Genomic DNA, 26,568 nt, shown 5'->3' on the forward strand with positions numbered 1-26,568 from the left:
AAATTGTACTTCGAACAGCCTTCTGGAATGGTTTAAGTTCAAAGTACGAGGTACTACTGTATATTGCAAAATCTTTCTTATTTGAGATATAAATATTTTCTAAAGCCTTTACTATAGCTTACAACTCTGCAGTGAATATGAAAGCCAACTCCAGTAATTTTGCCTCGTAAATTTCATTTCATGCACAACTACAAACCCAATTCCATCGGATTTTGATCCAGCAGTGTAAATCCTTACTTGCCCCTCACTGTTGCTTTTTGTTTATTTTCTTAGAGCATACAGAAATCTTAGGAATAAGCTATGGAGTACAGAAGATTGTTTTACTTCTTCAACTTTCTGGTGCTGAATTACTGCATCATTCAAACACTCCAACTGTTTTATTTGAAAGGTTTGGAAGATCTTTCACCAAACTTTCTCGTCACATTCCTCTGAAATTTTTCACCTGGGTTTCCCTAGAAAGCTTTTAAGTCGCATGGTGTACCGCAACCCAAGCTCTTCTCTTCACAGATCTAGAAGAAGTTCATGAGAGTCAAAGTAGGTACTCTCGACAGATGTCCTGAAAGCACCTGAACAAATTCTTAACCCCATATTATGAACTATGTCCAATTCTTTTAACTTGGACTTGCTGGCAGATGAATATACCTGACAGCCATAGTAGAGTTTTGATTTACGTACATAAGGAGTCGTACAACTTAAGTCAACATTTTTTATCAGCTCCCCAGTCAAATCCCAATACCATCTTTAGAACATCAAGAGATTTTTTAACCTGCTATTAAATATCTTACCCAAAAACCTGACTTCATTCTTGTAAGGAATAAAACAATCCTTCAATTTCAAATTGAGAATAGTTTCATTGCAGGTACATCTGGTGAACCAAATGGCTACAGTTTTAGATGAATAAAACCAAAAAACATGCTCATCAGCCTATTTACTGATGATGTTGTCATGGTGAAGTAGATGGAGAAGTCATCCACAAACAGTGAAGCCCTAACTCGAGCAGAAACAGATTTCACAATATTATCAATAGCAATGGCAAAGCAGGTAACACTAAATACGCTGCCTTGTGGGACACCTCCTTCCATCTCATAATAAGAAAATTCATTCCCAAATCCTACTCTGATATATGTCACTTAAAAATTAGTTGATAAAGTTTAACATATTGCCTCTGATTTCCATTCCACAGACCCATTTACTAATGCCAAATCATCATATCGTATCATAGGCCTTTTCCATATCAAGAAATGCTCCTACTGTCTGGCACTGATTGGGAAACCCCTGCTAAATCTGATTTGGTAATTTCAGTAAAGGGTCCAATGCGGAACAATTCTCCTTAAAGCCGAACTGACCAGAAGATAATCTGTTTTTCTCTAAATGCCACATTAGACTAGAATTCACCATTTTCTCACAATTTACACACAGCTTGTTAGTGAAATTGGCCTGTAACTAGTGGGCTAATATGGATCTTTGTTTGGCTTTATGATAGGAACTACTATGGCTATCTTCCAAGATGGGGGAATGATGCCTGTTTCCCAGACCTTATTATTTTCAGGATATATTTTTTGGCATGTTCCTGAACATGTTTAATCATGTTGTATGTAATGTTATCTGCACCAGGGACCAGGGGCTGTTGACTGACTAGATGAGAGAGCTCCTCTTAGTTCCCTTAGTGAAAATTTAGTGTTATATACCTACTTCATTGTTTTTGCAAGTTAAATCTAATGGACACCTTAGCATTTAGAACTTTATTGAACTGTGGTGTGTAGTTTTTGGAACTCGATAAGTTGGCAAAATAATCTCCAAATTTCTCTGCCAAATCAACTGGTTTTGAAATAAGGATATTATTGATTTTTAGAGTAGGAACAGACAGATGATGGAACAAATTTCCCACTTAGCTTTTTAATGTTTTTCCATACTAATCTTTGTGGCGTTTTGGAATTAATACCACTAATATACTGGAGCCAAGATTCCTTTTTGGTTTTTCTAATATATTTCTGTTGTTTGGCTAAGGCCCGTTGGTATGTTTTAGTTGTTCCATAGGGACACAGGTTTGGTCCTACCAGGGAACTACAGGCCTGCTTGGTTTACCCTTTGTCTTTGGGATATATTTCCCAGTATTATCCAATGTGGTTGAGGTCCAGTAATCATAGGCATCCAAGTGTGACTCAAAAGACTACTACTTCCTGATATAACTGAAAGCTTCCTTCATACTTCACCCAATCTGTTCCATTCTCCTTCCACTTTATAGGAGATTAAGAAGTTATATTTCTAGCAAACTTTAAATGTATAGGGAAGTAATCACTTCCGTGCAAATATTCGTCTACAGACCAGTTAGGTCCAAGTGGACTGCAGGTGAACTAATGCTCAAATCTATGGCCGAAAAACATTGGTGTAGATGTTATGAAATGTCACTGAACCATCATTGTAAAGAGAAAGATCATTACTAAGGATAAAATCATTGATGGTTCTACCTATGGCATCCAAGGTATCACCTCCGCAAAGACTATTATGGGCATTTAAATCACCCACTAGTAAAAGAGGAGGGGACAGTTGATTAGCTAGTGCCTGCATGTCATTCAAAGTAATCTTTGACCAGGGTGGGAGGTAAATAGAGCAAATGGTAATCTCTCTTTCAAAGCATGCTTGAATGGTGACTACTTGTAGGTTTGGGTTCAAAGGAACACTTGTTTTTATGTTGTATATTTTTCAATAACTGCAACCACCCTATGAGCTTGATAACAATCTCTGGGGCTCATCATATACATTTTATATTCTAGTCCTAGATTGTATAGTGAGTTGCCTAACTTAGTTTCTTGAAGGCAAACCTTGAAGGCAAACTACATCTGGATCATGATGGTTCAATAATAATTTTAACTCTTCAGAATGGGCCATAAGGCCTTTGCAATTCCATTACAAGATATTACATTGGAATTTTGACTGTGATCCCCGAAATGGTCAAAAAACGTAATTGTAAGCTAAAACTTTGACAGTCTGGTAATATTCAGTCATTTATCTTCACTTTAAATTCGAAGTCTCTAAACGATATTTAGATTTATGGTGAATTTTTGAAAAAAAAATGTTACTTCCCTCCGGGCGCCAATTCGCGGCCGCAAATCTCCGAAATGCGTACGTCGCACTCTCCTAATATTTGCTCATTTTCATATTAGGCGTTTTGAATTCATATATGAAAATGTGCGCAATTTCATGCAGAATACAACAATAAATATTTGAAGGTTGTAGCTTTTCTCATTTTCGAAATATTTGCATATAAACCACGATAAATAGGAAAAAAACTATGTTCGGTCAAATTTGACTCAACCGAAATGGTAAAAAAACGCAATTGTAAGCTAAAACTCTTAGTCTAATAATATTTAGTCATTTATCTTCACTTTAAAACAAATTCGAAGTCTCTAGAACAATATTTAGATTTATGGTGAATTTTTGAAAAAAAAACACTTTTTTCCTTCCCTCCGCACGCCGATTCGCGGCCGCAAATCTCCGAAATGCGTACGTCGCTTTCTCCTAATATTTGCTCATTTTCATATTAGGCATTTTATAAAGTTTCATATATGAAAATGTGCATAATTTCATGCAGAATACAAAAAAAAAATATTTGAAGGTTGTAGCTTTTTCATTTTTGAAATATTTGCATATAAAAAAATATTTAAAAAAATTCGACATTCGGTCAACTTTAACTCCTCTGAAATGGTCGAAAACTGCAATTGCAAGCTAAAACTCTTACAGTATCGTAATATTCAATCATTTGTCTTCATTTTGAAACAAATTGGAAGTCTCTAGAACAATATTTAGATTTACGGTGAATTTTTGAAACAAATACCAAATTTGTAACTAATTTGTATTTTTCATAACTAACAAACCTGAGGTCTTGACATTAGGATTTACTAGCACCAAGCTGGAAATCAAGTGCCTGCCATCATATCATCATCATCATACACACACACACACACACAGCATCAATTGGTAGTGCTTACAGTTCATTGAAGTTGCATGCTAATAAATGTTGTGCATAAGTAACAAAAACATGAGTGAACGAGTTTTGAAAAGGTTTCGCAAGTGTTTTTTCTGAAATTTGGCTACATGCGACATTTTCTTAGTTTTTAAATATATGACAGATTTCAGTCTTATGGAACATATTGCGGCTTTACTGTATGCAAAAATCATGTTTTACATTGAAATAGTAGATAAATATAGAGTACGTTAGTTGCCGGTTAGTGAATTTTGAACGAAATCCTATGCAACCATGTAGCATTAGTTCTGAGTATAGCTATACATAAGGACAAGTCTAATCAACTAGCGATTGAGTGATCATTTACACTTATGTATATACAGTTAATATATACAGTTAATAACGATCATAGACTATCAAAACTAAAATGACTCCAAAAATGAAGTTCATGACATTCTCCCCTTCTTTCTTTTCCAGTGATCTTTCAATAAACAAAAATATACATCTTTTAATCACAAAAACACGTACTATAATATGTACCTGCCATTCATTTGATTTCCTGTTTTTTATTTTCCCCATCAGTTTATACATAAGTGCTCCAGCTTGCCACTTATGACCTGGGAGATCCAAAAACAGACAGCCAGCCTACTCCCTTTTGTGCAATGGAGCATCTCCAAATCCAATTTCCCCCCCCCCCCCCCCCCCCAAACACACAAACACCACAAATAAGCTATGTAAAAGTACAGAATTCAAACTGAACAAGATCTTGTTATAAAAAAAAAATTACATCATAAATCTAGTGATTTTGCTTCTATATTTTCCAGAACGAATGGTGCCCTAGACTAATGATTTTAATTTTACTAAACAATTTCTACCATTAAGTAGAATGCTTACTTAAATGTACTAAATCTTCATTTGTATGAATATCCCAGGGGATTCAAAAAATTGCTTTGACCCACTTCCTGGTTTTGCTTATAACTAGTTAAGAATAATTAAACACTAAGGGCTTATATTTTAAAATATGCCAAGACAGTCTTGTTAGACAACTAAAAGAATCCCAAACCCACACCCTTGAACAAATCACTAATGTAAAATGGCAATTAAAACTTTATAGTATGAATTTAAGATTCTAGATGAAACCATGGGAAAAACACTTATAAAACAACTCAAATTCACTAACCAGTCTTCAGGCTTTTCTGCAGCTGGATCAGGTATCATCTCTGGTTCACTGTCTAACCAACCTCTTGGTTTGACTGCCTCTGGATCAGGAATTTGCATGGGAGCCTCCTCATCCCAGTCATCTGGCTTCACTGCTTCTGGGTCTGGAATCTTTTCCCTTTCATCCCAATCTTCTGGCATAAAATCATCTGGGTCATCGATTTCTTTAGGAGGATTGACAGGAGGAGTGAAGTCGTCTAGTAAATTACCCGAATTCACAACCTGAGGAAAATAACATTTTATGATACTTACCAAGTAATTGCTTAACAAGTGATTATCCTCCCACGGCATCCTAAGTTCAAAATTCATATTGCAAGGGATGAGGGATGAATGGACTGCAGTCACCTCTCAATTAACACGAGGGTCACGGTTCTGGAGAGCTTGCTTTAATTAAAAACATGTTATTTAAACATATTTTTCCCATATGAACTAACAGGAATAAAGGGGGTTACATTCCTGGACTTGGAGAACTCAATGCTTTTTTGCTAAGTACAACCGAATTGGATAACAGCAACATATTTTAGGTGTATTTCAACCATCACACAATAGTAAACAATTACCATAGTTGTTATAAATAACGTTATGTAGAATAGGACTGATATAATTTTATGTAATAACTTTACTTGCTATGGATCAAAGATCAGCCGTTAAGGACTTATTGTGCATCAGCAACAAGGATGAAACTCCAGTAAAGTTAAGCCATCAAACACAACTGCAGATAAAATCGTGAGAAAATAATTTTAATAAAAAACTACTGGGCTTGAAACAACAAATTTTGCTGTTGTTTTCACGTAAATAAAAGGTAAATAATGTAAAGCTCATATTACAATGAAATAAAGTAAAAATAGTGAACGGAATCACATTTTTTCTTTTTAAGCAATAAATATGCTCCCAACGCAATCTGTTAACGAAAAAAATAATTCAGTTCACAACGAGACTTATTCAAGCCATATTTTGACTTAACAATTCGTCATATAAAGAAAAATGACCTTGTCTCATATAAGTAAAGTATCTGGATATTCATTTATGCTAACTAGAAGCAAGAAAATTTGCACAGAACTTAGTTAAATATGGCGAAATAAACTCTTATTAGTCATCAGCTGATTTCCAAACCAAAACATTGACCGCTATATTATTATTTTATAACACAATAATATGAGAATACATAAAATATTTCTGGATACAGTGAAGTAATGTATAACTTTTTAAAGATTCATGGAAAAGATGCATATTATTGTTTAAGTGTGTAATTATACGTAGCCATCAGCAGCCTGACATCACTCAATTATGCCGATGTCGGAACGAAGCTGATTCTCGTTTTGTCTCTTTTCTTTTTTATGCTTTATTAATAAATACATACTGTGCTATGTCTTTGTTCATGTCAACGGCTGACGTCTGCAGCGCTGATGGGTGGGTGATTTAAAAACAACACTCAGGCGCCAATTCACATTAAATTAAAATTTTTCTTTTTTTTTTTCTTTTAATATTTTCTGGCTAGCGTTAAATAATAAACATGTTAATTAAACACACGTTAATTGAGAGATGACTGTACGTAATCTAATTCAACACATTAAGTATGTTAATAACCTGAACTAGAAAAATTAGCTAACACTGCCTAGAGTCGTCTCTACATCAGTGGGAGTCTTACAACAGAAGATGTGCCTGATCGCCGACAAGACGTAATATAGGAAAAAAATTATCCCTTGCCCTGGGCGCAGTATCACAACAAACCAGACAACACCTGTCGCCAATTCTGACAATAAAAACACATACACTACCTATCCAACAAACTGGTGGGTACTGTTTACGATGTACCCCCAGGCTCCCCAAAAGCTCAAATCTCTACAACAAGGCAAAGAGACAGAAGAGTGTGTGTCTCTCCTATGGTTCTTCCCCTCAATGCCATGCCAGCCACTGCCAAAGGACTGAGGGTACTGAAATTTTCCAAAATTGTTCCCACTTCTTTCAAATAATAACGCACAAAGATCTACTTGCTCCTCCAATAAATTGACTGAAGAATGCCCGAGAGGGATAAATTGTTTGAAGGTGAGAGAGGCTGCTATTGCTCTGTCTTCATGAGTTTAACTTTGATCAAGGGAAAGTGTTATCCTGAATCTGGGTATATGCTTTGGAGAACAGGTCACCAATAAAGAACGAAAGGGCATCCTTAGTAAGAGTGCAAGAAGGATGTTGTAGATGCTTCCTGTATTCATCCTGGCCATTGAAAAGAGACATAATGGTTCTGGGCCTGCTTCTCCATTACCGGTCAAGCGTCACAGGGGTACTATTGACAACCCTCTTCCCTTGTGTAGCTAAAAGGGTGGATCCCTCAGTTTTAGCTTTTCAGCTGCTGACATGCCCATGGGATTCTCCCTTGTTATTCTTTTACAAGGATTCAAAGTGCCAGAAACATCAGTCTAGGCACCTGTCTTGTCTTGAGGTACCCGCTCCTGGGAGCCCAGATCTGGCTCCCATACTCGCACCTGCGCCAGGCAACCTGTTCCAGTATATCCAACTGCGGACTCACAGCTCCTGGCTTATTCAACTGTGCCCGCGCCTGGTTCTCTCGCTTCCTTTAAGGAAACAAAGTGATCCCATGCCTTTGCCAGCCTTTCATTTTGATTATCATAGATTTACATGGCTGTATAGGAAATTCTGGCATCTAGGCATATAGATAATATGTGAAATGTATGAATAACATTAGCATTTCATATATTTAGACCATGTATTTTAATGTAACTTAAATCTACAAGTACCTTCTAAAAAATTGTATAATAATGATAAATTTATATCAAATAGTTTTTGCGATGTGACTTTAATATGGTAGAATGTGCTTTTAATGTCCAGTTAGTGGTAAAGTAAAACAAATATATTTACAAATAACCAATTACTAGAGAATCATCATCAGAATGTTCAAGAATTCAAAATAATCCAATCCAGTGGCCTGCGCTTCAGTCTGCACTGCCAGCCAAGCTGGAGGCTAGGAGCTTGGATGCGATCATGCGGGAAGTGTCTCAGTGGCGTGGTTAGTATGGTCTTTGTCACCTCGGTGGCCGCGAGTTCGATTCTCGGGCATTCCACTTAGGGTTTAGAGATGTGTATTTCTGGTGATAGAAGTTCACTCTCGACGTGGTTCGGAAGTCACGTAAAGCCGTTGGTCCCATTGCTGAATAACCACTGGTTCCATGCAACATACAAACACCATACAAATAAGCAATCGTGCAAGAAGGTAAGCTTCCACATTTTACTACATATGTACGTATGTATGTACAGTATTTCTTGTATACCATGTACACTAATACACTTTATTTACAGGTAATTTGCAGTATGTATTAAGTTAGGTATTGTATGGTCCAAATTGTTGTAGTATTTCATTGTTTATAGGTCAATTTAGCTTTATGTATTATGAAATTTACTAGGGTGTTTTTGGAGGGCTTGGAACGGATTAGCCATTTTACATGTAAAATGCGGTTCAAGACGCGAAAAACTCACGATACGAAGGGCGCCTCGGAACGGATTAATTTCGTGTCTCGAGGTACCACTGTACAAAAATAAAAATACCCTATACGTAATATACGTATTTTCATACACATTTTAAACATAAAAGCATGAACATTTATAAAATCGAAACATCAATTGCTAAATTTGCACTCTTTTTAACTCTATATTTTTGGAAGAGCGGCAGGCGGCAGCTTACAAGAACGAACATGAAAAAAAAATCGTATTTGATAAGGTGAAGGGCAGTTTCAAAAGCTGCCTTTGTATCATATTTCTGCGCAGAAATAAAATTACCCTATACGTATTACATTTTCATACACATTTTAAACATAAAAGCATGAACATTTATGAAATCGACATATCGTTCGCTAAATTTGCACTTTTTCTAACTATTTTCGGAAGAGCAACAGGCAGCGGCTCACAAGAAAAAACATGAAAAAACATCCTCTTTGATAATGTGAAAGGTAGTTTCAAAAGCTGCCTTTGTATCATATTTCTGTGCAGAAATAAAAAAAAAACCTGTACGTAATAATTTTCACACACATTTTAAACATAAAAGCATGACCATTTATAAATCGACACATCCATAGCTAAATCTGCACCTATGTAACTCTATTTTTGGCATAGAAAAGCGTCAGAGGCATATATTTTACCATAATACCTGTGTCTCCATAAAATTTGTTAATATTTGTATAACCTTTATGGTCTGAACAGCATTTCTACAAATGTATGAACTCGTTAGACATGACTGTGCTAGCGGTGCGGTTAACCGAAAATTGTGCCGTAAAAATGTCATAATGCTTTATTTTTTTAATGAATGTTTTTTTATGACAGCCATAAAACTGATTCGCTGCTAAGCGATTGCGCAGTTATATTATATTATATATATTTATATTTAATATATTATTATATTAAATATAATATAATAATATAAGAATTATAATATATATATATATATATATATAGTATATATATATTATATATAGTATATAGATTATTATATATATATATCTAATTATATATATACTATCTGAATAATAATATCTTTAAATAGATAATATCTAAACTAATATCTAATATATATCTATATTATATCTATATATACTTATAAATATATCTATAATATATCTTAATAATTCTTATATATTATAATATATATATATATATATATATAAATATATAATTATATAAACTATAATATATATATATATATAATCTATCATCTATAATCTATATAATCTTATATATATATATAATATATCTATATAATATCTATATATATCTTAAATATAAAAATAATATAATATAATATATATTATATATTATATATATATATATATATTAATATAATAAGTCCTAATAATATTAATATAATTTACTATATATATTATCTTATATAATATAATAATAATCTATATAATATTATATCTATATATATATATCTTATATATATATATCTTATATATTATCCTATAATATATTTATCTATATATATATACTATCTATATAAATAATCTAATCTATATATATCTTTATTATATATATATCTAATCTATATATATCTAATATATTTCTTATCTATCTATCCCTATCCTTATCCTATCCTTCTTATTTCTCCTATATCTTAATTAAATAATATATTATATATATATATATATATATACTATATAGTATATTATAAAGATATATAATATAACTATATATTATATCCATTACTGACTTATATATCTAAATATCTTAATATTCTTATATCTAATAGTATATCCTATATATATTATATCTATAACTTAGTATAGTATAAATATATATATTATAATATTTATTATATAAATATAAATATTATAAAAAATATATATATTATTAATATATATAGTATTCTATATATATATAATATGATCTATATATAAATTATATTATATTCATATATATATCTATAATATAATAATATCCTATAAGATATACAGTACCCGTCAAAAAACTGTCGTGGTAGCGATTTCGTAAGAAAAAACATGTTGCGGAAAAGAAAATATTAATTAAAAATCAATGGTTAGTAATAAAAAAAAAAAATAAGGTTACACTCTCCCAACTCCTAGCCTAATAATTTAATAGGCATTCCCCGACGTTTCCGAACTTCTTTAAGCCTATTGGGGACGGAATCTGCAAGTTTTTGGAGGAGCTTCTCGTCAAGGTTGTCCCAGATACGTTTCAACTCTGTCTCTAACTTTTCAGTTGTTGTCGTGTCAACGTCCTGTAATTTTCTTTTCATAATCGCCCAAAGATTTTCAATAGGCGAAATATCTGGGGAATTACCTGGCCAGTCTTGTATATAATCAATTCCACAGTTCTTGAACCAATTAATATTTTGTTTCGCAGTATGCGAAGGCGCTCCGTCCTGCTGAAAATACTTGTTTTTACTGGGCTCAAAAGATTCCTCCAAATTCTCGTTCAACAGTGTGTAATACGAGTCCTTATTAACAGTTATTGTTACGAGGTAATATTACCAAATTACCTTTACCACCATAACCAAAACAACCCCATATACCATTACATAAGAAGGGAATTTCACACACGTGCAAGGGGTACTTGGGGTCCAGCGGGTCTGATGTCGACTTTCGCCACACACACTTTCCCTTATTGTCCGAAACAAAAAAACTTGCTTCGTCACTCCATAGCACTTGACGCCATTTTGCCAGAGCCCAGTCTTTGTAAGAATGTGCAAATTAGTCGAGTCTTCTTTTGTTTAGTGGTTATCAGCGGCTTCTTACGCGCCTTCACTTTTGAATATTTCAAGTCCTTGCTCAAGCGCCGCTGTATGGTCCTAACAGAAGCTCCTGCCACTATATCTGGATTTGCAACCTTAAGTTCTCTGGCAGTAAGGGTCGGATTGACTTCAATATCCCTGCCCAGCACTCTTAAACCCCTGTTACTAATGATACGTGGCCCTCCCAGAACTTGTAGAAGCACGAGGTACTTCCTGGTCTCCATTGTCGTGGTATTTTTTCAAAATGCGCTGCACAGTTCGCTGGTTTACACCAATTTTCTTACTAATTTCGCCAGTTTTATAACCTTCACTGTGTAACTGCACAACTCGTACACGATTTTCAAATGAGGTATACCCTGTAGACATAGTAAACTAGCGTACACACACTTTCACAAGAAAATTCTGGAAGCGTGATCCAAAAAATCAGGCAGGTCACGATCGATGTCTACTGTTCATAAATCACTTAAGAACACTGACCGATAACTTTTGGTTACTTTTTCCCACGCTGTGAGTGAGACAAATGACTCAGTTGTGTTGCCAATTAGTCAGTTTCTCCCAGCCGATTTTTTCCCCATAGATATGGGGGTCGCCTTATTCGCGGCAAAAAAACTGTCGCGTTTTGAAAGGCAACAATTATTTTGACGCGCAGTGTATATATCTATAGATATATATATATAGATATATATATATATATAGATATATATCTATATATATATATCTATATAATATATATATCTAAGAGAAATTAGCTTGCAGAAAAAATAAATTTAATTCATAAAAATTTAAAATAAAATACTTTAACACTTATGCCGTCATTGCTACTTCCTGATGGGGAAGTCCTTGGACTTGATGACCTTTTGGAGTCGCTGTGGAAGACTATCAGCCAAGTTCTGACAGTGGGCGAGGGGTATTTCCCCCCAGACCTTCCTTATTGCAATCTCAACCTTGGGGATTGTCGACATATCCTCCTTACGAAGGAGGCATTTCAAGATTCCCTAAAGGTTTTTTGTGGGGGACAGATCAGGTGATTGGCCAGGCCAGTCATGCATAAATTCAACCTCGTTTTCAGAGAGCCACCTTTAGGATGCCCTTGAGGTGTGGCAAGGGACACCATCCTGCTTAAGGATCTCACAGCCGGTTTTGGCGAAAGACTGCTAAATTTTCCTTTAGCAGCTTAATATAATGCTCAGAATTAAGCGTTTGGCATCTAGGAAGCATGACAATATTCCTTAGTCCACCGTAGCCAAAGGAGCCCCAAACCATGAGGTAGGGCGGATGCTTAACACTGGTCACAGTCAGCTGCGGGTCACACGCTGACGAAGTGCGTGACTTCCAAATCTTCATGCCCTTGTTCTCACTGACGCAGAACGTTGCTTCATCAGTCCAAAGGACCTTATGCCACTGTACAAGGTCCCAGTCCTTATGATCCTTGGCAAATTGAACACAATGGCGATGTTGCTTAGCAGTCATGAGGGGCTTGACTCGTGCTTTCACCTTGGAATATTCTAGACGCTTCTGGATGTTGCGCTGAATTGTCCTTACAGAGACATTTCTAAGGAGCTTAGGGTTCTTTTCTTTCAATTCCTTTGCAGTAATTGAAGGATTAAGGTCCAACTGATGCCTTAAAAGCCTTAAAGTCTTCGTAGGAATCTTCAAAGACCTACCCCCGCCGTGTTTGTGTTAGGGAACGTTATCACCAGATCCAGCCTGACGCCATTTTTGGAGTAGTCGCGACACTGTCTTCTCATTAACACAAGTAATTTCGGCAATTTCTCGGTTTCTTTTACCAACTTTATGTAGTTCAACAACTCTCTCAATATTATCATGGCTGGTATTTTTACCAGACATCACTAAGGGCATGGTAGACGCCAACACTCATTGCGCACAAAGCACAAAAACGAAATATGTGGACCGCCGTCAAAAGAAATGCACTCCTTATGGCTGACAATTGGGTGCTAACGCTTTGAAATTGTCACCAGTAGTGCATGGGTGGATAAGTAAAATGTGCCAATCAGTCATTTTGTCCTGGCCAATTTTTTTTGCGAGAAATATAATACAGGTCCAAAAAACAACAAAATGATTGAGAATTCCAAAAATTCTCAATACAAATGGCGCTGACTGTAGATATAGATATATACAGATATATATACAGTGGGGCATCGCTTATTCACGGATCAGTATTCACGGATCCAGTTAATCACGGGTTTTTTCTTGGACCGTTTCTCATGTTACATCACTGGTATGAATCGCTGCATCACGGGTTTGTTGTGTTGCGTATGCGATGTTTTACGGTAGGCTAACCCTCGGCCGTGGTCCGATAACTACCAACATTCATTTAAAGACTCATATAATGATATTAACTGACAATAAAGGTAATAAAACCATTCTCACCTAATATATTATTGTCCTATCTTCGAAATAAATAGCCTATTCAAGGTTTATGTACGACGTTCATTGGTAGGCTAAGCGTAGTTGCAGTGCGATAACCACCAACGTACACAAACATTCACATTATGATATTAACTGATAATAAAGGTAATAAAACCATTAAAACTTACCATATATATTAGAGTCATATCTTCATAATAATAGCCTATTCGAAGAATAATTCCACATCATTGCACTCAACTTATCGTCGGAGTGGCCAGCCACAAAATGTAAGCATATACCTTTACGTACGAAAATGGTTTATGTATACGGTTGCGTTCAAAGCGACATTTTTTGTTTTGATAAACTTTTAGAAATTTTAATAGTAGTGGTAGTGTAATTACAGTAGTAATAACATTAAGGCTAAAATTAATTCGAACTTCATTATTATTTGGCAGTATTCGTATATAACTTCTCTGAACAATGAAGTCATACAAACGCTATTTGTCATAGATTATCGTAAGTATTGCTGTTTGTTATTGGCGACGAAGCGTAAACGAAATACATAAAAGCATTTTTTTTACCTTATATATTTACGTCATATCTTCATAAATAAAAAGGCTATTCGTGAGTATTCCATATCAGTGAAATCAATTTTATCTATGCGAGGCCAGCCAGCTGACAAAATGAACGTACGTATATGAAAATCAAATTATGGTAGCGTTCACAGCAAGATTATCTTTCGAAATTTTTATAGTACTATTCATGCTACGTAGTAATAATGTTTGGAATATACGTAACATTAATTTTCAATACAAAATATCATCGTTATTTTGGTAGTGAATAATAGTTTAGAATTATCATACATACACTGCATTGTTATGGGTTTGTGCCAGTGATAAAACAACCAAAATAACGTTCTCCTTTAAGTCAACGCGTTTAGGAAAAACATGACATAGAATCGACTTTGCGACTTCGTTACTTTGATATTTTTAACGATACAATAATATCATTTGTACTACTAAAACCATCTTCACATAAGTAATTTTTCGTAAGATATGTGTTGTTACAAAAGCTAGCTTATACATAAAAGGCTTTTATAATTTAAGTCATCTTAGATATACATATGTACCCAAACTCATTGTGGGGAAAGTTTTACTACTGTTTCCTCGGATATTGAAATACTTTAGCATCATTCAAACACTTTAATAATATAATGCATCAAATACTAGGCTATACATATTTACATCGTATACAAATACTACATACAGTTATATACACATACTTTATATACAAAGTTAACAGTTATATACACATACTTTTATATACAAAATTAATCATATGAGTAGTGATCAGACGACAAGCTGTGCACGGACTACGTACGTACTACTTGGAAGATAAAACAAACAAAAATTTTGTTGTTGTTAGTCGCCGGGATAGATTAACATTTTTCCAGAGATTAAAGAGCTGAATTTTGTTTTGAAGGTATGTCAACCAGCGTTAGTAAATAGGTATCATCTTCTAAGGAATTTTTTTTTTCTCTTCTTTTTGCGGAAGAATCTTCAAGCCATTTTGCATTCAAAGTAATGAGAAGGAATCATTCTATTCTTCATGAAATCAGTAAAATACTTACACTAATAATAAAAACTAAAACTACGTACTGTATGCAAAACACATACATCATCGTTAGCTTCGTGTGTGTAACGTTCATTCTAAGAAATACAGAGTAGTATAACTAACACCTGATTGGTTGGTTGGTAGCCATGGAGATCTGTTATCCAATGACTGCCCTCTGCTTCTGTTTAATTTTATAGACATAATCGCCATGGATGGCACTAAGGTTTTGACGTTACCATGTTCGTGATTTTCTGACTGCTGACAGGCAAAAATTACTCAATAATTTTCTTTATATAATTATTCCTTCGTGAAAACAATAATATAATATCGCGGTTGACATACCTTCAAAACAAAATTCAGCTTTTTAATCTCTGGAAAAATGTTAATCTATCCCGGCGACTAACAACAACAAAATTTTTGTTCGTTTTATCTTCCAAGTAGTACGTACGTAGTCCAGTGCACAGCTGTCGTCTGATCACTACTCATATGATTAACTTTGTATATAAAAGTATGTGTATATAACTGTTAACTTTGTATATAAAAGTATGTGTATATAACTGTATGTAGTATTTGTATACGATGTAAATATGTATAGCCTAGTATTTATGCTTAATTAGTTATTAAAGTGTTTGAATGATGCTAAAGTATTTTCAATATCCGAGGAAACAGTAGTAAATTTCCCCACAATGAGTTTGGGTGCATATGTATATCTAAGATGACTTAAATTATAAAAGCCTTTTATGTATAAGCTAGCTTTTGCAACAACACATATCTTACGAAAAATTACTTATGTGAAGATGGTTTTAGTAGTACAAATGAGTTATTGTATCGTTAAAAATATCAAAGTGAACGAAGTCGCAAAGTCGATTCTATGTCATGTTTTTAACTTTAACGTATAGTGGTATGAAAAACACCAGTGTGTCGTAGCGATGCGTCATCAATATAGTGGTATGAAAATACCACATGGTGTTGTAGCGATACGTAATCACAAAGTACAAATCCTTTTCCCGGACCATCCTCAGAATTTTACGACTCTTCAACTTCAAGATCGATATGGTAAAATATATTATATAGTCATAACTTATTGTTAAAATTCACAAGTTGAACTGCAAAACATTATATATTTTGCTTGTTATGTACATATATTTTTGGTGTTTTACGGAATGTTTTGTTTTGAAAATAATACCTATTATGAACATATGGTATTAATTGTCCCACTATTTTTATTATAGGTGATCTTAATTATCTCATTCATTTAACAGTATTATATTATATTTATTTAAATAAACTGTAATTAATAAATAACAATAATGAAAAACATAAAGGGAAAAAATGTTTTTGCTGCAGTAGTGGTGTTTGTTTGATTATGCATCTGACCTCACATTTCCGAAATCTGAAAAATTCCAAAAACCGAAACGTCGGAATGTGTGTGTACTGCACATTTTTTTAAACACGCACACAATGTCTACACATTTACTGCAAATTACAGTACGTACGTATTTATTCCTGAGAGAGAGAGAGAGAGAGAGAGAGAGAGAGAGAATGATTAAGGACTCCAAGGCGTGTTATTTTTACAATTATTTTATTATCTTGGGATTTTTTTTTAATCTTGAGATTTTCTATTCAATTCTCGAGATTATTAAGAAAATTACCGTAAATTGACTAGCATCAGCACACATCTGAATGACTCGGCCATTAGCAGGCTAAACCACCAACCTTACGAACTTGCATGATACATGAGATACATGACAAAACACAAAACCACTGTTTATCGGTGAAAATTAGGGGGTCGCACGATATGGGAGATTGCACGTTATTCGAGTATATACGGTATGTGATTTTTTTTAGCCTTTTATGGAACAAATCTAGCAAGAAATTGCCATTCCCAGTGGCAACACTGGCCTACACACGTTTGTTTGTTGTTGTTATGAAATGTGGTATGCGGCGCGTTCTTTAAATTGTACCCATATAAACGAGTTAATTATGTGGCATCCAAAAGCCCTGATTCTTTTATTACTCTTTATGGGAAAGACGCCTAAAGGTCAGATGAAGTTTTTACGTGGAATATACTAGTAAATATAACGTGTTGTGACGAAGGGAAGAGATGTTTCGCTGCATACTGTTGGTAGCATTATCGTTATTATATTACTGGATTGCACTGCAAAATCGTCGCCATCTTTTATCAACATAGATTGTTGGTGGAGTACCCTATATGATTTACATATTTTGATAGTTCTCTACCACTCATCCTCTCTTTCCTTGTAAAAAAAAAAGAGGCCCACCATGCGTATGTAGGCTCTAGCTGTAATCCCTAGGCTAGTAGGCTACATATGTACAGTAGTACATACACTACATTTATTTTTTAAGGCTAATTTTGTACAATAACTTTAAAACTGTCTTGAATTTAGTTTTAGGTGATAGTTGAAAACATATTTGGTGTTTGAACTAAAGTAGGCAGTTATAAACATTGGAATAGTGGTCTTGGGTGGGTTAACTATTAAAGTAGGCAGTTTTAAGCAATTTTTGAGGGGGGTATCAGGATAACACGGGTATTTACTTATCACGGGGGGGTTCTAGTTAGCATAAACGAATATCTATATACTTAACTTATATGAGACAAAGTTATTTTTCCTTATACAGCGTGTTTTTAGGTGTAAATATTTAATGAATGTGTCTCGTTGTGAATGTGAACTACTATTTTTTTCGTTAACAGATTACGTTGGCAGCATGTTTATTGCGTAAAACATTACGTGATTCCGTTCGCAATAATCCTTTATATCATCGTAATACGAACTTTACGTTATTTATCTTATATCGGCGTGAAACCAACAGTAAAATGTGTTCTTTCAAGCAGAGTAGTTTTGAATAAAATGATTTTATCCCAATTTTATCTACAGTTGTGTGTGATGGCAGACGTTTACTGCAGTTTTATCCTTGTTCCCGATGTACGATAATAGTCATTAGCAGCATGAACAGTTTTCTCAGCTTCAGTTATATCTAGGTTTAAATTTAACGTTATATTTCCTGATTGATCTTTGATCTATTTATATTGATCTCTGATCTATAGCGAATAAAGTTATTACATTAAGATATCTCAGTTCTATTCTATACATAACGTCATTTATAACAAATACGGTAATGGTGCACTGTAGTATGATGATCGAAATACAAGCCAAAGTTCAAACAGATGTTATCCAGTTCGGTTGTACTTAGAAAACAAAAAAAAGTAGTTTCTCGTTCATTTGTTCATGGCTGTAACCGTTCACGCAACGAGTATAATGTTAAAACCATACTTTCATCATTCTCTTTTGCTGTTATTGAACTTATGTAACTAGAAGATGGATAAAGTTAGGCCATTGTAATTTGATCTCTCATAAAATCGAACTATCGTAAGACTAATGATCATAACCTGAACACTACAGCTACCTGTACACTGTATAAACTTTATTATATCTTTACATACTCTAGACACCCACATGTACTGTACAGTAAATTCTAAAGTACTATACTGCATAAATATAATTTTACTTATTGCGCCGTTGTGGGATTACGGCGCCTTTGACTGGTATAGAGTTTCGAAAGGTGTGCGGCGGCCGTAGGCTTTAAAATTGCTCAGCATCGAAAATCGCTTGGCGTCGGTGGCCAGGAACGGAACCCCTGCCGCTAACCGAGGGCCGCCTGTATATACAGGCGGCCCGCGGTTAACGGCGCAATCACTCAACGGCGAATCGGTTTTACGGCGGTCGTCAAAAATATTCATTAAAAAAATAAGGCATTTAAAAGGTATCTTTACGGCACAAATTTCAGTTAACAGCGCCGCTAGCGCCGTTGTCTAACGAGTTCATACATATGTAGAAATGCCGTTCAGACCATAAAGGTTATGCAAATTATATTAACAAATTTTATGGAGAGTTATTACGTAGGTATTAGGGTAAAATATATGTCTCTGACGCTGTTCTATGCCGAAAATATCGAGTTACATAAGTGCAAATTTAGCTATGTATGTGTCGATTCATAAATGTTCATGCTTTTGTTTAAAATGTGTATGAAAATGTATTACGTGAAAGGCATTATTATTTCGTCAGAAAATATGATACAAAGGCAGCTTTTGAAACTGCCCTTCACGTTATCAAATACGATGTTTTTTCATGTTCTTTCTGTAAGCCGCCGCCTGGCGCTCTCCGAAAATATCGATTTAGTGCAAATTAGCGATCGATGTGTCGATTTTATAAATGTTTATGCTTTAGTTTAAAATGTATATGAAAATGTACTACGAATAGGGTATTTTTATTTTCTATGCAGAAATATGATAAAAAGGCGCTTTTGAAACTCCGCTTCAAGTTATCGACTATGATGTCGATTCATAAATGTTCATGCTTTTGTTTAAAATGTGTATGAAATGTATTACGTGAAAGGCATTTTTATTTCTGTACAGAAATATGATACCAGGCGCTTTTGAAATAGCCGTTCACGTTATCAAATACGATGTTTTTTCATGTCTTTCTTGTAAGCCGCCGCCCTGGCGCTCTTCCGAAAATATCGATTTAAAAAAAAGTGCAAATTAGCGATCGATGTGTCGATTTTAATAAATGTTTATGCTTTTATGTTTAAATGTGTATGAAAATGGTACTACGAATAGGGTATTTTTATTTCTGTGCAGAAATATGATAAAAAGGCAGCTTTTGAAACTCCCCTTCAAGTTATCGACTACGATGTTTTTTTCAAGTTCGTTCTTGTATGCCGCCGTCTTCCGCTCTTCCGAAAATATAGTTAAAAAAGAAAAAAAAAAAAAAAAGTGCAAATTTAGTGATCGATGTGATCGATTTTTTAAATGTTTATGCTTTTATGTTTAAAATGTGTATGAAAATATATTGCGTAAAGGTATTTTCATTTTTGTACAGAAATAAGATACAAATTAAGGCAGCCTTTGTAACTAGGCTCCACGTTGTAAGGGGATGGTTTTTCATGTTCGTTCTTGTCCGCCAGTTCCGAAAAATGCATTGTGTTATTTTATTAATTACGCATCTTTTCTATAAATCCTTTAAAAAGTTATACATTATTTCACTGTATCCAAGAATATTGTATGTATTCTCATATTATTGTATTTTAAAATACTACGGCAAACTTAAGCCCGTATTCCGCGGAGCGGCCAATGTTGTGGTTTGAAATCAGCTGATGAATACGAGTCTGTTTCACCATAACGCATTTCTGAGCGAATGCTCTTGCTTCTAGTTAGCATAAACGAATATCTATATACTTGACTTATATGAGACAGTTATTTTTCCATATACAGCGTGTTTTTAGGTGGAAATATTTATTGAATAAGACTCGTTGTGAATGTGAACTACTATTTTTTTTCGTTAACAGATTACGTTGGCGGCATGTTTATTGCGTAAAAAATTACGTGATTCCGTTCGCAATACGTAATCCTTTATATCATCGTAATACGAACTTTACGTTATTTATCTTATATCGGCGTGAAACCAACAGTAAAATGTGTTCTTTCAAGCACAGTAGTTTTGATTAAAATGATTTTATCCCAATTTTATCTACAGTTGTGTGTGATGGCAGACGTTTACTGCAGTTTTATCCTTGTTGCCGATGTACGATAATAGTCATTAGCAGTTTGAACAGTTTTCTCAGTTTGTTATAACTAGGTTTAAATTTAACGGTATATTTCTCGATTGATCTTTAATCTATATTGATCTCTGATCTATAGCGAAAAAGTTATTACATTAAGATATCTCAGTTCTTTTCTATACATAACGCCATTTATAACATATACGGTAATGTTGCACTGTAGTACGATGATCGAAATACAAGCCAAACAGATGTTATCCAGTTCGGTTGTACTTAGAAAAAAAAAAAGTAGTTTCTCGTTCGGTTGTTCATGGCTGTACACGTTCACGCAACGAGTATAACGTTAACACCATACTTTCATCATTCTCTTTTGCTGATATTGAACTTATGTAACTAGAAGATGGATAAAGTTAGACCATTGTAAATTGATCTCTCATAAAATCGAACTATCGTAAGACTAATGATTGTAACCTGAACACTACAGCTACCTGTACACTGTATAAACTTTATTATATCTTTACATACTTTAGACACCCACATGTACTGTACAGTAAATTCTATGGTACTATACTGCATAAATATAATTTTACTTATTGCGCCGTTGTGGGATTACAGCGCCTTTGACTGGTCTAGAGTTTCGAAAGAAGGTGTGCGGCGGCCGTAGGCTTTAAAATCGCTCAGCGTCGAAAATCGCTTGGCGTCGGTGGCCAGGAACGGAACCCCTGCCGCTAACCGAGGGCCGACTTATGTATATATATATATATATATATATATTATATATATATATATATATATATATATATATATGTGTGTGTGTGTGTGTGTATATCTATCTATCTATCTATCTATCTATCTATCTATCTATCTACTATCTATCTATCTATCTATCTATCTATCTATCTATCTATCTATCTATCTATCTATCTATCTATCTATCTATCTATCTATCTATCTATCTATATATATATAGTATATATATATTATAATATATATATATATATATATATATATATATATATATATATATATATATATATATATTATATATAGATATATACTTAATAAAAAATTGTGTAGGCAAGGAACTATTAGCATATGTTCTTGATCACGAGGTCTTTGGGATCTCCCACAATGCCCTAGGCATCTTGGGATTGCATCGGTTACTTTCTTACCACCTTTAAGAGAGGATGCATTTTGTTCTCTGTCCTTCTAAAGCCAGTTTAGTTTGCCTACTTTCTCTTTTTCTCCCTTTCTTTCAGTGTGTGTGATTCCTGCTGGTTTATACAGGTTATCTGGATATCATGGATCATTTTACTTCCCCGATTACTGTTTCTTTGGGCATTAGTGGGTTTCCTTGTTCAAGATTTTTACTATCTGTGTCCACGGATTCAAAACCAGATAAATTGTGTGTACAATTACTAATTTTTACGAACTTCTTAGAAGAGAGGCCCCACATAAAGTTGGAAATATTTACTTTTAATTTCCTGTGGAAGGTACAGAAAATTTACAGAAAATTTTTAAGATTATTTTTTTTTTACAACACTTGTATTATTTGCATATCATCCTTTTTCCAGTGATATGTTTTTTTGCAGGAAAAATGTTCATATCACTTCAAGGCCATGAATGACTTATGGGCATCTCTTACATCAACTCTAGTAGCTCAGTACACGATAGAGGTAGATCACTGTGACTTGGGATTTCAGGGGGGAATGTACTGCACATCCCTATCCCTGGATGCCTTTTTATTTATTTGCTCATAAATATACACATGGATTACTGTTAGTTTCAGTTCTTATTTTTTATGATAGTATGTCAGCTATAATTGTAATTTTGCAAAGTAAAGTGCAAACAAATATTAGAAAAAACATTTTTATCTCACAAAAGGTACTGAATCTCCCCATCTCAGTTAATCTCTTAAATATTTCACAATAAATATACTCTTAAATATTTCACAATAAATCTTAAATATTTCACAATAAATATATGATATTGTGTGAGCTATGATTATAATCTTAATATATAAAATTTTTGATAGCGTAGTCGCTGTCTTGTCCTCAAGAATTACCCTTTCCATGGCCTATCCAGAGCTCCATAGGAACTAGACTAATGTCAAAGAATTCTCTTAAGTGATCTTATGGCCAGCTATTGTGTCATAATGATAAACATTGTAACACGTGATAATGTATAAATGGACTCAGGATAAAAGGGCCCTTTCTATTATTCTCAGCGAACGCTAATACCTCGGTAATGAAATTAATAAGCAAAGAACGATATTCTTGGCACTAACCTAACGAGAAATAAGCTGATTACATGGACCACAGAAGGAATGGCATCTTAGCTGGATTTTGGTCTTGTGTAAACAATATAACGCTGCATATGCACAAAACCCTTTCTTCTTGCGGTTTTGATGTAGTAGGTAAACTGGGTATTGGTCTCTAAGGATAATAAAAAGTGCCCTCTTATTCTAAGTCCATTTATACTCTATCATGTGTTATAATGCTTAACATTACAACACCAGCCATAAGACCAGTTAAGGGAATTCTTTGCCAGTCTCGTAGTGCAACTGCGAGGCTTTCTCCTGTTACACCTTTCAAACCTTTTCACTGTCAATTTCTTTTTTTAGCACTGAATGGCCTTAGTTGCCCCAGTGCTTGGCATTATGCCTAAAAACCTATAAATCAATCAAAACTATGTCATAACTCTGTTTTCTACAAATTTATTAAAAATCATGTATATCTTGGTAAAATTAGCCTATTGCTCCACATTGGATTGGAAATATTCACTTTCAACTCCCCCTAGAAAGTACAGAAATTAAAAAAAAAAATGTCTTGTGAATTTGTATATATTCCTCATTACATTGATCTGTTTCTTCTTAAACTGGGAGATTAAAGTATGCCTGGTCTAGGGGTGTGCGTAATATATATTTTAGCCCAGCCTGTAAGGGTTAACCACTTTTGGACGGGTAACATTCACGTTTACATATAGCTTTGAGGCAAAGTCCGGGCAGCATCCATATATGTTCAAGATTTGGTCCCAAACAGTTTGAAACAATTTTATGGTAAAAATGTCCCTAGTTCCATTTATCACTACAGGCAGTCTCTGATTATCAGCAGACTCAGTTAATGACAATCCAGTTTTATATCACTCATCTAGCGCCATAAAATTGGCGATTTATGTTGCCATAACGGGCTGAGTTTCAGTTATTGGTGCCATAAGGTGCCAATAATTGAGTTATGGTGCCATAACATAGATAAGAGAGGCACCATCAACCAAAACTAGGAGACATAGGCGCCATAAAGCACCGAGTTTCGGTTAATAGCAGTTTTCCCTTGTCAGCACCCAGCTGAGAACGGAACCCCTGCTGATAACCGGGGACTGCCTATATTGGTAACTCTTCAGATCACTGTATAAGAGTCGGAGTGAGTTGAGAGACCTTCAGTCTTCCTTAAGGTGATACAGGGGAATGTTGACACAACATCCCATCCAAGGACGCATCGTAAATATTTTGCAATAAATACGCTAAGAATTTGTTCCTGGCTTTAGTTCTCATCTTTTACAATATCATCTTAACTGCTATTTTAATTTGACAAAATAAAATGAAAATACTAGAAAGAACACTTATAACTTTGTAAAATGAGCATATTTTTACGACTGTCTTAGGGAAAAAGAGGCCCGCAAGGGGTGAGAATATTCACTTCCAACGTCCTGTGGTAGGTACAGAGATTTTTTTTTTTTTTTAATTTTTTCCTTATACCATGAGAATATACATAACTTCCTCTTTCCATTGATGAGTTTTTTTCTTTTCTTTTAAAATGACCATCCTTAAATTTAGCCCAGTCATGGGTGTATATATTAGAATATATTAGCCTGGACTAAGAGGGTTAAAGTTTGCCCAGTCTCTGGGAATTGTTTATGAATATTTTGCTCTGCCTGTAAAGGTTAAAAGTAATAACCAACAGTAACCTCCTAAAATACACCCAATAGTGAACAATCAACTACAGGCACTAATTCCAAGGTTACAAACTGAAGATTGGATAGAAAATTTATTCATTGTCTATTCAAAATTCAATGTCAGCAACCAAAAATATTTCCATGGGAAGTCTACTAACCTATAGTGCACAACATTAAAAGTTAGAAGACCTGGTCTTTAAACATAAAAGGATAAGAATACTCACCTCATGATCAAGTAATATTTCATATGAATTATCAGGGCGAAGAATCAAGGTATAAAGATGAGGTTTCTTGTCTTTGAAAGGTTCTTCAATTTTGTCCCGTGGTCTCTGAAAATGAATGTACAGTCATTTTTAATTACAAATCATACTTAATTCCCCATTTAGATTTATGAGTAGGCAAACAAGCTCATCGCCAAGATCAAATTATATTTCAAAATTCTAAAAATGTTTTTACATGTTTCTACACTCATCAAACATAAAGTACTTTGTATGAAGAGATCCCATCACAATTATTTCAATATGTATATCTTACAAGAAAATACAGGATCCATATTTACATTCCCAGCTTAAGCTCCACTGGCCCAGAAGGGAAGGAAGGCTGTAATCATTCTTTCAAGGCAACCTGTCTCTAACACCAACATGCAGCCACACCCCCCTTTTCAGAAGTGTCAGAGAAATTTAGGTCTTGTGAAAGTGGCACCAGCAGCCTACTTTCAGCAAATTTGCTGATTTTGGGAATATCTGAGATTGTAAGGAACAACCTCAGGATAAGAAATTTCATTACTTTGCCCAGACAAACCTGTAGATGGTTTCCAAACCTCTAAGTTGGAACTTTACCTTGGGGCTGCACAGTTTCATTAGACTGCCTTATGAACCACTGGTGACTGCCACCTTGCTGGATATGATCATCGAAACATGTTCTTGGTTGCTCTTGCCTTTTATTCTGGGTAAAGTCTTGGCATTCCAGTCATGGGTCTTCAGTGGGTATTTCATCCATCATAGAGCTCATGGCCAAGACTTAGCCTTCAAGTACGTAAATGCAACTCATTCTTGGGCTCTAATTATTACTGCTCTGCCTTCATCTTTGGTAAAAAAATAACCTTCTCTGCCAAATGAGAGGCATCGGGATATATCTCCAAAGGAATGAACATTCCCAATTATCTCCTCAACTGTTCGTTCGCACAATTTAATAGATTCCCCATTTTCAGAGATCTAACTTTTATTGGTTTAACTGGATGTTTCACCAACTTAGTTGGAGGTTTCACATGAGGATACCTTGCAAATCAAGACAGAGTACAAAGCTTGGTGTCTCTCCTCTTCCTTGGCTATTAATTACATTGTAGAGCTCTCCGTCTTCCTAGGAGTGGGCACTCATCAGTATCAAACAATTACTAAATTTTATTATATAACATTGAGCAGAAACCTCTTGACATTTACTGCTTTAACCAGCCCGAGAAGAGCCTACTTGAGACTCAGAGGTCTGGAAAAACTAGGCCCTCTTAATAATAAGAACTGCTTTAGAACAACAGCACTACAAGTCATGTTTTATCAATGGCTGCAAGTCCTGATTAATTAATGGAGGGTTAGTTACTACATCCTCTCTGTTTGTT

At 34.5% G+C, this 26,568-nt stretch overlaps 1 protein-coding gene across 4 annotated transcripts in view; it reads right to left on the reverse strand.

Moving 5' to 3' along the window:
- The window catches only part of LOC135221914 (calnexin-like), a 119,080-nt gene that overhangs the window by 64,989 nt on the left and 27,523 nt on the right, over positions 1–26,568 (reverse strand). For all 4 annotated transcript variants that reach the window (XM_064259932.1, XM_064259934.1, XM_064259931.1 and 1 more), the window contains exons 6-7: positions 25,181–25,285; positions 5,145–5,404 (exon numbers count right to left, since the gene is read on the reverse strand). In XM_064259932.1, the coding sequence (XP_064116002.1) occupies positions 5,145–5,404; positions 25,181–25,285 (365 nt within the window). The remainder of the gene's footprint in view (positions 1–5,144; positions 5,405–25,180; positions 25,286–26,568) is intronic.

This window comes from Macrobrachium nipponense, chromosome 3, assembly GCF_015104395.2.
Source record: "Macrobrachium nipponense isolate FS-2020 chromosome 3, ASM1510439v2, whole genome shotgun sequence".
Classification (NCBI taxonomy): Eukaryota; Metazoa; Arthropoda; class Malacostraca; order Decapoda; family Palaemonidae; genus Macrobrachium; species Macrobrachium nipponense.